This window comes from Centruroides vittatus, unplaced genomic scaffold, assembly GCF_030686945.1.
Source record: "Centruroides vittatus isolate TY-2023 unplaced genomic scaffold, ASM3068694v2 scaffold_861, whole genome shotgun sequence".
Classification (NCBI taxonomy): domain Eukaryota; kingdom Metazoa; phylum Arthropoda; class Arachnida; order Scorpiones; family Buthidae; genus Centruroides; species Centruroides vittatus.
Window position 1 is genome coordinate 8186273 of NW_027122718.1, and position 19039 is coordinate 8205311.

General features: G+C 30.1%; 1 protein-coding gene across 1 annotated transcript in view; it reads right to left on the minus strand.

Annotated features, from left to right (window-relative positions):
- ClpX (Caseinolytic protease chaperone subunit) overlaps window positions 1-19039 on the minus strand; it is a 51942-nt gene that overhangs the window by 21810 nt on the left and 11093 nt on the right. Inside the window, exons 2-4 of the mRNA XM_067288547.1 lie at window positions 14949-15049; window positions 11711-11959; window positions 1261-1403 (exon numbers count right to left, since the gene is read on the minus strand). Coding sequence (XP_067144648.1) covers window positions 1261-1403; window positions 11711-11959; window positions 14949-15015 — 459 coding nt within the window. The 5' untranslated portion in view covers window positions 15016-15049. The remainder of the gene's footprint in view (window positions 1-1260; window positions 1404-11710; window positions 11960-14948; window positions 15050-19039) is intronic.

Sequence of the window (19039 nt, forward strand, 5' to 3'; positions counted from 1 at the left end):
AAAAATTTGGCAATCTACCAATGTTTGCTGCATAAATTGATAGCTTTATAACTTAAAAAATGTTGAGAATTTTATCAAAATGCATTTGTCATGATGCCTGAATCACACTGTTATGAAATAAAAAAAACTTTACAATTTGCAAGTTTGCATTATCAAAATCAATTTTTCTATCTTTGTTGCACAGTTATATATGACAATGCAATGCATAACAAGTCATATTGTCAGAAGCAAATGCAGTGGTCAATTTGAAATTAATTAGAATTGGTTTTGGTTTTTGTGATGCAGAGAAGAAAAAAGAGCAGAGAATATAAGTAATGGTATTTTTGTTAGGATATATTTATTTTATATTACTATTGTGCCAAATTGCACTCATTTCAAGTAACATTCACAAGAGTTATGCCTATGTAATTTTCCTGTAACTTTTACTATACAAGAGTTGTGAAGTTTCACAGATGCCAACAATTTTTTTTTCTCAAAATATACTTGTGCACTAAACAAAGTGAGCAATGCATGTTCTCCAAAACTTTTCAACCTGGAAAGTTGGAAAGTTAGAAAGAAAAATGTTTCAGATTTTTTTAAAATGCTATTTTAAAAATTTAAAAATAAGAAATGTTGAAAAGTACAGGCTGTCATATCTCACAAACACTATGGGACTCCCACTTAATAGACTTCTTCATATGACATTATTTTTATTACTAGCAGGCACACTGGACAATTATGCCACTGATATATACATGATAAAGTCTGTATTAAATTCTTCTAGCATTACATAATGATTTTGTAAATACCTCATCCCTTATAATACATTTTAACAATTACCTGCATACTCACTCACCCACCCACCCACCCATCCACATCTGCATTAAATAACTTATGGACAGCTTCTATGTTTATAAAACAAAGAATAACTTAAAATTAATTGCATTGATTAACTGTGTGTAAAATGGATATTTTGGAAAAACTTATAAAATATAAAAATTTAAAAAGTAAATTTTAGAAGGCAAAATAGAACCACTGTAACAAAACCAGATGCACTACCATTATTATTGTCTGGAATAGGAATAATTTTCATATCAAACATGAAAGTGATTAATAAATATATAACTATTAAATTTTTGATATAATATGTATTAAGCTAGAAAACTCAGTATCTCAATTGAAAAAATTCCATATGAAGGAATCTTTTATTTATAAAACTATTCTTTATTATTTTATTTATATATTATTTTGTAAATTTAATCATTTTAAATTCATACTTACTTTTTTAGGTGGTGGTGGAGAGCGTCTCTGAATATTAACTTTTTCATTCCCAAGTTGATCTTTCAAAGATTTTTTAGAATCAACATCCGATAACACAACAAAAAAATGCTGGCATTTATCACATTTCACAAATCTTGTGGATGCTGTATAAATCAAACTGTAATTAGTTTTTTATTTATTATTATATTTATCAATTTTATATATAAATATATTACTTCTCCATTTCATATTTTATTTAAATAATATTTAAAAAATATTAAATAAACTGCTAATTTAATTTTTTAATTTCTTAAGAAAAAATTATTAATGAAAAAATATAAAATTTACCATATTAAAAAATAATAATTATTTGATTTATTTTAAAATATTATTATTTAAATTAAATACTTATTATAAATTTAGCAAACTATCAAATATCATAAGATCACTATTAATTTATATTTTAAAATCAAAAGAAATTACCATATTTATTATAAATAATAAAGATATAAACTGTAAATTATATAAAGCAAGAGATAGCAATGTAATACAGTAGTTGTAACACAAAAATAAATTTTTTTTTTTTTTTTGCAATTGTTTCATCATTAAATATGCTCTTTCATATTTCACCTATCTAATAGCTAAATTATTACTATTTTATCTTTATAAAAATTTAATCAAATTAAATTTCTTTAATCAAAATTGTTTTCCCAAGTATTATTTTTTGAAGTTAGTCCCACTGCAATACTAAATATTCAAACATCAAACAGCATGTAAATGCCTAAGAAACTACATACAATAAATTTATACACAGCATGATTTTGAACATGTAACACAAGCCTTCCATCACTATTGGATACCAAACCTTCAGTAATGTTAAAAGTAGTTAAAGACTCAGGTCACAGATACTCAATGTCAAGAGAAGCACTTTCACTGTCCAACAGATCATTTCCTGTCCACTATCCATAAAATCTTCTTTGAAAGAAAAAATGAACACCTTTTGAAATTTTAATAAATTCTGGTATTTAGATCATAAATGTGCTCCCAAATCTTTCTCTCTCAATAATGTAATTATAATCACTTATATAGTTCTTGTCTAAAAATGTAAACTAGTATAAGTTATTACGTTAAGTTTTAGTAGGAAAGAAATATAGCTTCTTGTCTTCCCTGAAATGATCATGCACTTGCCTATGGTAAAGTAAAAGCCCCACATGTGGTCCAAGTTTGCTAGTTCTCCACAAAACTGACTTGTGTCATCCTGATGTAAACAAATCAGTTATCTCAATTTGGTATATAAGACCCAGTTTTTCTCTAATTTCTAATATTAAGAAATCAAGAAATGAAATTGTCAGTTGCTGATTTTTTTGTTAGAAATATGCCAAACCAGGAGAGAGAATTAGTATCATTTGTAGCAATATTGATGAGTGACCAGTGAGCCGTGAACTTAACATAACTGGACACTGAATGTGGAATTATATGTATAGGCTGCATGCATGTATAAACCACACCCCATTTCTAAAATGATATACTTGGAAAAAAATAAAAATCTCAAAATTCCTCTGAGGTATGAGAATAGAGATGTGGGTATACAGAAATATGGTAACAATGCAAATTCCAAAGGGATGAAGTGATGGCTAATGCTTATTGTTAAGTGCCTGCTCAGTGCATGTTAAACATGGGTTGAGTGAAAGTGAGTTACACAGTGAAGTTTAAATTGCGAGTAGTGCATTACACACAAGAAAATGGAAATCAAGAAAAAAGAAGAAAGTTTGATGTAGATGGAAAGCATGTAGAAATAAATTCAAACAGAAGACACTCGAGAAAACATCACAAAATCAGCAATCATTTTGTGGAAAGAAAACAAAATATCCCAAGCTGAAAGCAAACCTGTTGAGATATATCCATGAAATTCGGACAGATGGATTTTCTGTGTCTGTTGAAATGATTCAGTTCGAAGCCCAAGGATTGCCCAAAATGTGAATACTCCCAAAAGTGAATTCAAGAGAAGTTACAGCTGGCAAGATGTCTCATGGCATGACTTGAGCTTGTGATTGAGAATTAAATTTCAATGGTGCAGCAGCTTCCTGACACCTACCTAATTTTTTAAAATTGCTTTAAAATTATTCACTATCTCAAGTATAGGCCACACCCTAATTTTGGTTTAAAAAATTAGAGTAAAAAAGTGCAGCCTATACATGAGTAAAAAATGCACATATGCTAAGTCTGTTATTATATTGAAAATTCTGAGGTAGCATTATATTTTAAGCCATTTTTAGTTTACAGAAGATACTGAAATATTACAAACCCTTAGTTTGACAGTCAATATATTATAAACCCAATTCTTTTTTCATTTGTTTGAATACTGATTCAATTCATACCAATACCATAAAATCCAATAGTGTGAGTTTTGAACTGTAAAATGTTTTAACATGTTGCTGTTTACACGTTCTAAACACAGTACTCAAATTATTTATAACACAACAACAAACCTATTTGTAATTTATTTTCAACACTAGTGAGTAACACTCTGGCACTCCACAAGCGAGTAACACTCAGGCACCCGACAATTAATTAATAAAGGCACAACACTGGTTCTTTGCCAGCCACACAGCCACACACTCTGGTCAGCACTGCCCGGCCACACCAAAGGGAAAGCAATTTTTCCCTCTCTAGACAGGAAGATCTCTCCCCGCATTCCCAAGTCTATAGTTACACAACACACCTGACACGTGTGACAGAGCTGTGGACTGTACATCAATACTACGTAACATAAACACACGTGTTACAATTTTGTTAAATTGAATATTGAACTTAATATCCTCCCGCCTTGAATATTCTAGGGTTCAACAAATTACACACAAAAAAAAAACATTTTTTTTTTTACAAAACACAACTTCAGTTCTCCAAAGGTAAAACAGAAATTTTAGATACACTTCGTTTAAACATACCATTTTTTGTTTTTATACTCACAACTCTTACTTTACCATCAGATCCTGGGAAAACTTCTATAATTCTTCCCACTAACCACTTAAAGATTAGTCATTATCAAGGAAGATAATATACCTAAGTCCCTATTTTAATATTATCCTTTTCAATCATCCACTTATTCCGTTGTTGTAAATTATTTATGTATGTATTAGTCCACTGTTTCCAAATGAATTCAGTCATTTTTGTTACACGTTGCCAATGTGAAAGTCTACTGTCTGATAGAGATTTGAGATCAATGTCTGGTATAGTGTCAATTGATCTACCTATAAGGAAATGAGCTGGTGTTAATACCTCAAGATCATCTGGATCCACTGATAAAGGGGAAATGGGGCAACTGTTTAAAATTCCCTCAATTTGATTGGTGATGGTGAGAAACTTTTCTAATGTCAAGACTGTACCACCTACAACTCTTTTTAAGTGATATTTGAAAGATTTAACTCCTGCCTCCCACAATCCACCAAAATTTGGGGCTCTAGTGGGATTGAAGTTCCACTGAATGTTTTCGGATGACAAATAATTAGCCAATTTTTCATCTGGCTTGTTTACCATGTTGTACAAATGTTTCAATTTTGCCTGGGCTCCAATAAATGTTCTTGCATTGTCCGTAAATAATTTGGCACTCTTACCATGTCTCGAGAAAAATCTCTTTTAATGTTGCAATAAATGAATCAGATGTGAGATCAGATACTATTTCCAGATGTATGGCTCGAGTCACAAAGCAAATGAATATACACACACAAATTTTATTATAAGTACCCCTTTGTTGATTCTTATATTTTATAAGAAAATGTCCACAAAAGTCAATTCCTGTACAGTTGAACACATAATTTTGGTTCACTCTCTCATAAGGTAGACTACCCAAAAGTTGCTTAGAAACGATTGGTTTAGCCTTAAAGCAAGTAATGCATTCATGAACTAATAAAACTGCTGCACATAATTCCATCCTTGGAATTGAAATAGGTTTTAATGGTGCTACACGAGTCTTCAAAGTTAACAGTCTAACCCAAACATCAGATTCATCTGAGGATCGCACGTAAACAACTGCTCCATAGCCCTTCTCTGATGCATCACAAAATGCATGTAGATCGACGGTTGTGTAATTAGATAGTAGAGTTTTTCTCGGAATTTGAATGGACTTCAACTGTTCTAATTCTTTACAAATAATCTTCCAATTATGATCAATACATGGAGGCACAGGTTCATCCCAAGATAGTTTAAGCTTCCAGATTTCTTGCAGCAGCATCTTAGTTAATATTACAAAGGAAGAAATCCACCCCAATGGGTCAAATAATCTCGCAATAGATGACAAAATTGGTTGATTTGTCATCCGACATTAGGTGACAGTGTTAAGACGAAAAGTTTGTATTGGCATTTCCGAACTCTCTCTCTAGACTATTCGTTGAAAGTCACAATCCTCAGGTCTAACCTTCACCTGTCTATACATCTGCTTTATATCAGCTGTTACTGCAATATTGTGACAATGAAATCTTAAAATAATACTAATCAAATCTTCCTGGGTTTTTGGACCAATCATTAAGGTATCATTAAGTGAAGTACCTGATGAGGATTTTGTGCTGCCATCAAACACTACTCTCAATTTGGTCGTTAAACTTGATTCCTTTATTATGTAATGGTGAGGGATATAATAATGTTGATTTTCTACGTCTTTACAATTGGGCGAGATTAACTCCATGTGTCCTAAAGACAAATATTCCTGCATAAATTGTCGGTACTGATTGTAGATGTCTGGCATAGTAGCAAGTCTCCTTTCTAAACTGTAAAGTCTTTGAAGAGCAGTAACACGAGAATTTCCTAACGCCTTTCTATCGGGTTTAAAGGGTAAGGCAACATAATATCGTCCATGATCATTTCTCCAAACATTTTTCTCGAACTAAATTTCTCACAACCTTTCCTCATTACTTAATATTCGAGATGAGGGAATATTTTCAAGCTCCCAAAATGATCTAACTAACTCATCTGTATTTGCACACGCCTGATTCACCACAACTCCGTTGGGCTCATGGGATTCAAAGGTCACCTTGCCTGAAATAATCCATCCCAATTTTGAACTCAATGCAAATGGACAGCCCAATCCACATTTGATTAAATTTCCATTGATTAAAGAAAGAAATACATTCACGCCAAACAGGATGTCTATATTCCTTGATATATAAAAGAAGGAATCGACCAAAATAAGATCATTAAAATCATTGCAAATATCTGATGGTAACGAAACATATGGAAGTTTTTCTGTGACTCTTTCTATTACAAAGACAGAAGTAGAAGCATGCAGTTCACTTTTAAAATGTAAAGTAAATATCAATTCAACTTCCCCATTGCTCATAGTGGTGAATGCGCCTAGACATGAAACCGACATTGTACTGTCCCTTACATTTAATCCTAATTTTGACACACACTCTTTAGAAATAAATGATCTCTGACTTCCTGAGTCTAATAAACATCAACAATCTACCCATTCGCTGTTAGAATTTAAAACCTTAATTTGAGCAGTACATAATAAAACTTGATTGCTTACATTCTTTTTTGACCCTCCTTCACAATGTGAGGCACAAATTGAAGTGGTTGACTTACAAATTGACTTACAAACTGTTCCTTTTGTCATCTCAGGAATAGCTATACTTGAATTCATGGATGGATGGCTTGTTTGTGGATTTGACTCGGAGTCTATATTGGAGATGGAATTTCTTTCCCTTCCATAACACAAGAGTGAGTTGTGTCCTCTCTTGCAGTTTAAACAAGAAACATTGACAGTGCAATTTCTCACACTGTGATTTTTCGACAAACAATTAAAACATAAACCTTTCCTTTTTGCTAACTCCATTCTGTCCTGTACCTTAAGCTTCTGAAATTTTGCACATTTGTATAAGGAATGGTCTCCCTTTCAGCATGTACTGTACATTGTCCCTTCATTTGAGAAGCGAGAGATGTAACCTTAGGCATGAATCTTTTATTAGTCTGAGTTTTGGTTGGCTGTAGAGTTCTAACATGACCCTTCAAAAATTCTAATAAGTCATTCAATGGAGGAATATCATTACCCTTAAGTGACCACTCCCACCAGCCTCTGGTTGTTGCATCCAATTTAAATTGAATAATGAACATAAATAATATGCTTGAGAACTCATCTATATTAAAATTTAGAGCTTCTAAGGATTGAATATATTCTGTAGTCGAGTCAACAATATTTAAAATCTGTACCATATTTTCATAATTTAATGTTGACAAACTCAATATCTTCTTAATTAACGACGCTACCAATTCTCTTTTCCGAGAATACCGTTGGGAAAGTAGTTTCCATGCAATTTCGAAATTTCGATCACAAATGGATAGGGATTGTATGATTTTTAAAGCTTTGCCTCTTAATGAACACTTTAGATACTGTAGTTTCTGAGCACCTGATAATTTTCCATTGTTTGTAATAGCTGCTTGGAACAGATCACTGAATGGCAGTCATTCCTCAAAATTGCCACTAAATAAGGGCAATGTTAATTTAGGTAATTTTAAATCTGATATTTCACTAGCTTTATCAACACTGGAGATACTATTACTATTTTTCAATTCTAGATTTGTTCTATCTATCACTAATATCAACTCGTCAATCAAATCTTGTGCCATTTGACTTTCCTCAATATATTGTTTTAATTCGTCCTCCTTACAAATATCAAACAGTCTATCAAAGACTTCCTTTAAGTCAGGGATGGGCAACCTTTTTCTACGTAAGGGCTGCATTTCAAAACTTTTGAACTGACGCGGGCCGCACACAAGAGAAAAGAGGGGGGAACTGTCGGTAAATCACAATTCTTTATTCATATATAATTATAAATTAGCATATGTATACTTAATATAGCTTCTGGCACTGATTTAAACGTAATATATCGGAAATATTTGGTTAAATATTAGTCGCCACTAGTTTTAAATTAGTTTCGATGTGTCTGTTAGCTGGTTTCTTGTTTTAATTTTTACTAAATTCATTGTGAAAAAACTTTTCACAAATATAAGTTGTAGAAAATAACGTTTGAATTTTTGTTGAATATATCATTAAGCTGGGAAATTGATATATTTATTCATATTTTATGCCATGCGGGCCGCAAAAAATATTACTGCGGGCCGCAGGTTGCCCATCCCTGCTTTAAGTCATTAGCAACAACACCTAATTTTGAACGGTACAGATCAAGTTGCACATTATCTGAATCTCTAACATTCCCCAGAATTTTCTCCCTTAGTCTAGTAAGACTACTCTTGGCAACTCTCTTTTTTATACACAACGTTTTTAGATCCATTTTTAATAAACTAGAAATATCGTACCTGAACACCTTTAACTAAAACAACAGTCCAAAGTCCAACTCTTGAAGTAGACCTCCAACTGAAAGTTCGTCTCTATCCACTTTACTCCACTGCACTGCTCTCAACATTATCCTCGTCCCATCCGACTGTCAACGTTATCCTCATCCCATCCGATTGTCAACGTTATCCTCATCCCATCCGCCTCGACGGACCAGAAAATGATGTAAAATGTTTTAACATGTTGCTGTTTACATGTTCTAAACACAGTACTCAAATTATTTATAACACAACAACAAACCTATTTGTAATTTATTTTCAACACTAGTGAGTAACACTCTGGCACTCCACAAGCGAGTAACACTCAGGCACCCGACAATTAATTAATAAAGGCACAACACTGGTTCTTTGCCAGCCACACAGCCACACACTCTGGTCAGCACTGCCCGGCCACACCAAAGGAAAAGCACAATTTTTCCCTCTCTAGGCAGGAAGATCTCTCCCCGCATTCCCAAGTCTATAGTTACACAACACACCTGACACGTGTGACAGAGCTGTGGACTGTACATCAACACTACGTAACATAAACACACGTGTTACAATTTTGTTAAATTGAATATCGAACTTAACATGAACTTTATTTTATTTTTACTTATTTCATTTATTATTTGCACTTATCAAAAGCTATAAGATTAAAAAATAGTAGTATAAAACAGAAAGTTTGCAAAAAGTCTTCTATCTGAATACATCTGGAGTTTTTGCCATCCAAATTTATTTTATAAACATATATAGTGATAACTTGGTTTTCATCGATAATCCATCTGAAAACAATCAGCAAAATCAAAAACCAACGAAAACTGAGGCAATTATTTCCATATGAATCAATGTAAATCCAATTAATTTGTTCTAGACACTCCAAAATACATATCAAAAACACAATTTATAGAGAAATAAAAATATAGTGTTCAATATTAAAAACAATAAGAAATTAATATAAAATGAATATAAAAGACTAATATGATGGCCTCCAAAACAGAATCACTGTCTAACTGTTTTTGATTGATCCAAATTAATAATAACTGTTCAACATCTTCAATTGTTTGCAATCTGTTTCGTTAGCACATTCATACCTTTCGCTACATTAGCCCCTTTTTTGCTCAGTTTTTCACCACAATGGAACTTATCGTAGATGATGACGTCCCGTGCATGTGGCCGATTTCAGCAATGCCACTCTCATATTTTTCAATGATTTCCTTCAACTCGATAGTGTTCCTGGCCTTCTTCTTCAAAGGGCTGTTGGTTCTGAAAACTTTCTTTGATCCCATGATGGAGCTAGAAGGGAAGGAAAGCAATGGAATTGTTTGGCTAGAGCACGGGGTAATGCTCACACAACGAGAAACAACGCCACACTGAGCAGGAAAATGCATGGGTCACCTTTTGTTTTTGCAAAATTAGTAGTGAGATCATGTGGGTATGCCGATGAAATCCGAGGCAACCGACAAAAACCGAGACAAATTTTTCACGAAAAAAATCAACAAAAACCAAAACTGGCGATAACCAAAGTCAATGAAAACCAAGATATTACTGTACATATGAAGTGATATTGGAAAGTTTAGAGACTGCAGCTTGTATGACCTTACCAATCAATCAAACTGCATTTACTGGTTAAAGTCATCACTTCCAAATCTGTTGAGTCAGCATATAGAATGGCATCAGAGAGTAAACATGCATTCAATCATAAATGAAGATATTTTCATTAGACAGTAATAGTGTATTTATTTTTTTTTATGGTATAACTGGTATTATAAATTTTTTTGATTAAATTTTTTTTTAAGTAAGGCTAAACACTAAATAACAATTATAATGTTAAATTTAGTCTTATTATTATTTTTTACTTTTCTTATTATATTTTAAATTTATAACTTTCAAATATTAATATATTAGCTTAGAATATTTTTGAAATTAATCTTATACAAGGCTGGATTAACCAATAGACAAATTAAACAAATGTCTAGGGCCTGTAATTCAGAGGGGCCCAGCTTCAGTGCAGAATCTTTCTCCGTTTTAAAACGAGTTAAAAATTATTTAAGAAATTCGATAGGACAGGAAAGGCTGTCTTTAATTAACAATGCTTACTAAAGAAAGAGACACTCTCAAACGGCTAGATTGATCAATTTTCTGAAATGAAAATCCAAAAACAAAAAATTTAAATATTTTAAAGGCTGATTAATGGCTAAAATTATATACATTTTTCATTGTACCAGAAACTCTTTTGTTGTACAATTATTATTGTATTAGTGTTTGTATTCTCTATTATTAATAAAAATTTTAAGTGACATTATTTAAGATTTGTTTAGAAGCAACTTATTTAAATGGGGCCTCAATTTAAATTTTGTCTAAGGCCTGCTAAAAGCTTAATCTGGCACTGATCTTATATATATACAGTAGACCCCCCTATAAAACAGGTTCATATCAGACGGATTCGTATAACACGGTGGAAAAATTGCGATTGTGTTCATATAACACGCTAAAAGAGGCTTGTATAACATGGTAAAAGAATGAGTCAGATTGTCATGGCTGAATCGTGTCTTGACAGGATTGGTCGAATCTGGACCAATAGCGGACATTGCACAAACCGTTGAGTTTAAACGAGCAGTAGACCTACTAAAAAACATTTATTATTCAACAGCCATAAAAATTATATTTCTATTAATGACGTCTCCAAAGTTCAGCAAATTTTTCACAGAAAGAATAACTTATCAGGAAACGTGTCCGCTGTTCAACGAGCTGCTCCGCGACGAAAACAAGCTTAAGCAATGGCATCTACAAACGGTGTGCACTTGGTAAGTATTCCTACAATTTTTTGTTTATAGCATAGTTTATATGGATTATTCCCAAAAAATTATACGTGTTTTGGAAATGGTCGAGTCAAATTAGTCTAGAATCGATTAATTTTATGGAAGAAAACCTTCCAAATAGCCGTACCCTCTAAACTGCACAAGTGCCGGGCTGTGAATGGCTCATGTATTTGTAAAATCTAAGTGACTCGTACAACACGGAATTCATATAACACGGAACTTATCTATCGTGTTATACGGGGGTCTACTGTACACACAAGATTAACCTCTTCAAAAATATATAATTAATATATATATAATAAAATAAAATTCTAATGCAGACTTACAAACAAAGGTTTCTACATGGGAACAAGGATTTCCACATTTTGGACAACATAATCTATTTCCATCTCCTGTACCTCTACCCGAAGAATTTGATGATTTTCCACCATTACTTCCTCGAACACCAGAATCTCCCTTATCAGTTGGTGGACCAATTACTATTCTGAGTGCTGGAGAAGTAGTAACTAATCCTCTTATAACATAAAAACGAATATTTTTATTTGATTCAGATTTTAGTACTGCTTTTATAAAGCCTGTAAAAATTATTAAAAAATATCATCATCAATAATAATTAATATATAAAAATCATATTCAAAATCTTACTAAAATTACAGTATAAGGTAAACTGTACAGTTATTGGCCACCTAAGGAAATTTTTATTCTAAAAATTCTATGACATAACAGATAGATTAAATCAAAAAATATTATACTTGCTGAAAGATTCTGTTTTTTGTAGCCATTTAATGTTCAGAAATTATAAACACCAATCATTTAATCCAAAATATGCTGTTTTATAAAAATGCAAAATTGGTAATTATTGGCCACGTACAATGACAAAAATGACAGCAATTACTGACTGGAGCCAATAACTGTACCATTTACTTTGTAGATATATGAAGGAAATATATAATAATAATATTTGTAGTAAAACATGATAGAAATAAATTGGCTAAATGCAGAAAGTTTGATTATATGAATCAAGTGCAACTGATAGTTTTATATGGAACTGAAGTCTGGTTCTTTAATTGAGATAATAAATTTGAAAGCATTCATTGAAATTTTATCAATCACTCTTTTAGCATAGGATGGTGAAATATTTATTATTTTACAGCATTGAAATTTAGTAGGCTTCCAATTTCTTTTAATATTGTTAAGAGATTATTTTCTTTGATTGACAGATTTTAGTCAAAAACATTTATAACCAGAAAAGGAATATAATAAAAACATAATGTAATAAAAAATAAATATAATAATAAAATATACCTTTAGAACATAGATGAAATGTATTGCCTTAAATTTAAAAAATTGTTGATTACTATCCTATTACAGTTTTTCTTATTTTCAGGCCTGAACAGTGACTTTAACATGTCAAATTTTTTGTAGTATTTGTCCAATACTTATTGTTGGGAATTTAGAGAGAAAGTTGGTAGTACAGTAGAGCATAGATTATCCGAAACAATTCGAGATTGGGGTTGTTCGGATAACTGATCATGTATGAAAAAATATATTAACCTATCCAATGATGAAATTTTTCTCTGTTGCATGTCACTTCGCGTTGAATTTTCATCAATGTTAAGCCTAACAAAAATTTTTTAAAAATAATAATCATGGTTATTGTATTGTTAAAAACTATTTCTTTATTTTGCATAAACAAAATAAATATATTGAAACTATATTGAAAAATATAAAAACAAAAAAAAAGTTCAAATACTGGCACATCCTTAAGTACCCTCTCATGGTCGCACCAGTGCTGCCAGCTAAAACTGGCACACCAACAAAATTAATATTGGAGTAGCCCAAGACATAGCCAAATATTGCAGTGCCACAGCACTAGTGGAAATTTGAATTTGCCGACTGGAATGCTTTTGATTAACCGATGTTTCAGTTGATTGGTATTCGGATAATCAATGCTCTACTGTAATCATAATTTGTTTTGGTGGCAAAATTTGAAAAATAATTTTATATCAGAAAGTTATTTGAACTCTAATTTCAAGTTTGGTATAATAATAAATTTTTTGTTGATTACATGCAATTTGGTGTTTTACTTCAAGATTTATTAGTAATCAGTATTTCTTTTATAATGAATTGGTTATTAAAATTCTTTTCATATTGTTTGTTGTTGTTCAATGTTTATTGATTTATGAAAGAATTATTTTAGTAAACTCATCTGTCATATAAGAATTTCAAGAAGTTAATTTCATATTCAACAGCTAGTTTAGGGGCTGTCCATAAATGACAAGGAGGTCAAAACAAATCAGACAAAAGTTAGACACAAGGGAGAGAAGGAATTGAAGAGGAATGGACATCTGTTTTTCATTAAGTTTTATACAGTTTATGCATTTTATTAAATTTATTTCAACATTTCTTGTATTTTTCATTTCTATTTATGATATCTATCATTTATAAATTGATAAAGGTTTTAAGGGTGTCGAGTTTTGTTGGACATCCAAGGAGGGGAGTGAGGTTACAAAACTTGGACAAACTGAAACAAGAGAAGAAGGGGAAGTAAAATTTTCAAGAAAAATGCAGACATAATTTATGGACAGCCCCTTATCAAATTTATTTCTAATTTTTTATAAGTCAAGATTTTTATATTTTAGTTTTAGAGGGCATTATGCCACTTTATTCTACTAAAGTAGCATCTTGGATTCTGTCATTATTGAATTTAACATGACACTGATCAGCTGTGATGAGCTGTTGCCTTTTTCCAGCTTATAACAACAATACATACCTAAGAATAGACAATATATAACATATGAAATCAACCTGATAATTAATTTAAATATCAAATGGATTCTTTATTCAGCTGCTTAAGACTAATTAATTATTAAGTAATTTGGCTATAATAAATAAATTAAATTAATTCAATTCATTTTCCGACAATGGACTTAGTTGTCTGAAAGTGCTAGAGAATAATCTGTAAATAAAGAAATGCTAATTGTTTTTTGTTATTTTTAAAGAACTTTGAGTTGTTTTCGCATTAATTGTACTTGCATTACTACTTGTACTACTTATAACCTTGTGCATGTGATATCTACCGTATTTTATGGACTATAAGACGCTACGGACTATAAGACGCACCTGAATTTTGGAGGCAATTTTTCGAAGAAAAAAGTGCGTCTTATAGTCCGTAAAATACGGTAATACAATTCACACCATTCAATCATTTGTATTTTTGAAGATGTTTTCTGTTATATCATAAGAACCTAATGATCTTTAAATAAGATTGTTTTTGATCTTATTTAAAAATCATCATCATTTCATTGTTATTAAATTTGAATTTTTGTTACTAGATTTGAATGTATTTGAGTTAATTATAATACATGAACATAAATTCTTAATAAAAAATTAGGAAAATATTTTCCTAATTTTTTATTTTTATCTTAATGTTCAAATATATATATTTGAACATTCAAACCAACATATTTCTGGTAATATAAATTTCATTGCATTTTATAAAAAGTTATAAAATATAATTTTGGAAAAACAATTTTTTCAAATGTCATTTTGGAAACAACATACCTTTTTTTGATATCTGTGAAAAGATAACTTTCCTTGCAGAATTAAATCCACAACTTACAGTTGACATTTTACAATCTGTGTTTTATCAATACCATCAATTACTAAAAATAAAAGTAACTAGTTACTTACAATTTCAAAAATAAAAATAATAATAATGTGTAAACACACAAATGTAAATATTCAAATTTTTTTACATACCTAGAAAATATACTTTTTAAATAATACTAGAGTTACTGATCATTCAAACATATTAATATTGTAAAATATATATATAGATAAGAATAATGACAAAAGAATGAATAGTGTTAAAATGAAATAGCTTTTCAATGGTTTGATAATTAACGTTATTAGAAAAATTTAGTCTATGTGAAATATATTGTAAAAGCATTCTTTAATATTTTAAACAAACACTTATAAAACAAATTACAGAAAATATTGACTTATCAGAAGAAATTATTCATGTATAAACACAGTGTTTATATTATGTTTTATAAAAGAGAACTTTAAATACACAAGTATAGTCTATTCCAAAAAAATTGTTTATGATAATGGAAGAGACTTTTTCTTGGAAGATACACTTTTCTATAATGATCATTAATTAAATGCATTAAATACACTATAAGCAAATTGTTAAATATATTAATTTGGTAGTAAGATACCATAGTCATTTTTATATTAATAAAAGTAAGTATATAAAAGAAAATTGCAAACCTGAAAAAATTATTGTAAATATTACATAAATTCTACTCTGTATCAAAACAGCATATTTTCCATCATGTTTCATTCACTATTCATAATTCAATATCAAAGTGTTAGAAAATATCAAAACACCATCTCAACCTCTTTTATACAAAATCAAAAAAAGTAAATAAATACTTTACTTACTTAACTATATATTCAATGTTCTTATAAATTTTGCTATATTTTTAACTATACGGAAATGCCAAAAAAACCCACATGTGTTCCAATTAAGACTATCAAACTGTAAACTCAAGTTTGTCTTATAAACAAGTCTGTTTTAATCAAGAGACGAAGCTCAGTTGACAAAAGAAATTTTTATTCACTATGTACTTTGGGATTAAAACATTCCCTCTTCAGGCTACAAATATATAAAATATATCCAACATCAGTAATTTTATAATGACAACGTAAAAAATAAAAATAAAAATTATCAACTGGAAAAACTCCTGTTTTAAATAAACACTTCTCAGTAACATCACAATATGTTCCTCAAAGTATATTTTTGGAAAATTTCTTGTTTTAAACATTCAGGAATGTAAACAAAATAAAATAAATTAAAGAATAAAATTAAGGAATAAAAAAAAAGTTGTTAAGAAGGTGAATTGATAGTTTTGCTTCTTTCGTTCTGAACAATAATAATTCTGAAGATCATCATGAATAATTCTTTAGGATTATCACCACCAGAGATTATAAAATTTATTAGTAGTCAAAATTGTATGTATTTTCTCAGCAATTTTATATATCAATTTACCTCTATAACAATATTTTTTTAATTCCTTAATTTATTTTATTTTGTTTACATTCCTGAATATTTAACAAGGAATTTCCAAAAAAATGCTTTAAGAAGCATATTGTGATGTTACCGAGAAGTGTTTATGTAAAACTGGAGTTTTCCCAGTTGGTAGTTTTAATTTTAATTTTTTATGCTGTCATTATAAAATTACTAATGTTGGATATATTTTATGTATTTGTAGCCTGAGGAGTGAATGTTTTAATCCCAAAGTAAATCCCAAAGTTCTGAAAAAGATCATTATGAACAATTCTCCAGTTAACAAAAGAAGGAAGTGAAGTCACAATCTCCTCACACACAAATAATATCCTTTGGAAGATGAGTCCTCTCAATCAGAAATTGAGTGATAGTTTAAAGAATATTCTTGTAAATGCTCAGAATTATCTGAACAGAATGAGCCAAAGTCTCTACAGACACCATTCTTAACACCTGGAAAACTCAGTAAATCTAGAAGATCAAAGAGGTCAATAGGAAGAGGAAAGAGAACAAGAGAACAAGTCAATCTAGATGAAATAGGAAGAGAAGTAAGAAGAAAGGAAAATCCAAGCATAGAAAGGGGCTAATAATCCTAAAGATGTTAAAAAAAATTTCTGATGAGTACATTAACTTCATTTCAAGTGTGCTTTCTTATAGTTAAGTGGCAGATCTTACCAGATGCAATCTACCTTCATACCTTTATTTTAAAGTGACTGGAACATCTATGGGTTTTTCTGCATATATATGTTATAAAAGTCTGCCATAATGATTTAGTTTCTAAATCATTATATTTTTACACTACATTTTTTGCTATTTTTATGCTAATTTTTAACAAATAATACTTTTTTCCCTTTATTTTTCTATTTCTATAAAAAAGAAAAAGAAAAGATTAACCTTTAAATCTGTAATATGCAATATTTATTTACATTTCAATGTTATTTAATGAATCTTGATGGCATTTTTTATTTTATTTTGCAACCCATATTATTACAATGCTCTGCAACCACAGAAGAACACAAATCTTTCTTTATAGCATATATATATTCATCTATTCTCTTCATAGGTTTTTCATTTAATTTTGCTTACATATCTTTTAGATGGGTTACAACTACATTTAAAAGTATTTGGTATACTCAGTTGTTTTGATACTTTCTAGCACTAAAAGTAAGACAAGTCAAACTTTTTAAAATAAAGATGATGTTAATAGAATGCAACACACACATTAGTACTTTTAAATGCTATTTATTTAGAATGTATTTTAAGTGTTATTTTATAAATTCTTGTAGTAGATTTATAATTGTAATTTATATCAGATATTTTATCATATTCATTGTCATTCTGGCAGGTTTGTTTGGATTTGTTTTAAATTTGGCTGAAGAGGATAACAGAGATTCAAAAATGCAAACAATATAATGTTAAAGTAATGTAATTTCAAATAAATTTATATGCCTAATACCTGTGTTTATTAACTTATGCCAGTTTTCAATAAGCCCATACTATGACAGCCAGGTATTTATACACTTTAAGGTAAAATATTGAATAGTTTGTATACAGTTAATTGGGGCTTCTGGCTTTCCATATCTGGTCTCAATTTTCATCTATCTAACCCTGTTCTCAAGATTAAAGAAGGATAGACAGACAAACAACAGTGGGAATCTATAGATCTGCAATTTGAAGCCCAAATATAAAATAAAAAATTGGAAAATTACTTGAATACAATTTATGACAATAAGCAAATCACAATACTTAATTGCAATTTTCTGTTAATGTTTTTATGATGTTATATACATATAAATTTATATAATTATCAATTAATCTAGATAGATAAAATGTTCAAAGGTTGATAGGGTTGTATTTAGTTATTAATAATGACTTCTATATGAAGATCTACTTTTGATCAGAGGCTTGTTCTAACAAATCCACATCCTTCCAGCATGAAATATATCTGTAGATATGTTACAAGTGGGAGTGCAGAGCATGCACCACACAAAGACACCATCATCAAGGCAACATCACAATACAGTCATTTTCTATACAGAATATGCATTTTGTATCATCGTCAATGCTACTACATAGAATTAACATTATTATTAAAGATACCACTGCTGAATGCCTAAGGCCAGGAACACACATGCATAAAATTCAGCATAAAATCTAGTTTAAAACAGAAAACGTAAAAATTTTTCTGAAATTTTGGCTGAAACAGAACTGAAAAAAAGAGTAGAGCATGTATCTACTTTTTATGCCAAAATTCCTTCAATAAAGAGGTCTTTTCTGTGACGTCAAAGTAGACACATGGTTTTTATTCTAACAATGGTGGCAATGAGGGTTAACCCTATAATTGTGACGATTTCAAAAAAACGAAAAATAAATGAAATAGAGGAGTTTATTGAATCTGTTTGACCACATCAGTGTCATGTATAAATATACTGTATTTAAATGTTTATGGATGGCTATAGGTGCAAAATTTCAAACAACAGGTAGGTCTAGTAAAATCAATACATAGGCCTAGTATTTAGATCACACGTTCTTTATTTTAATTTGGAATACAAGTGTATTAATTTAAATTTACTATATTATAGCA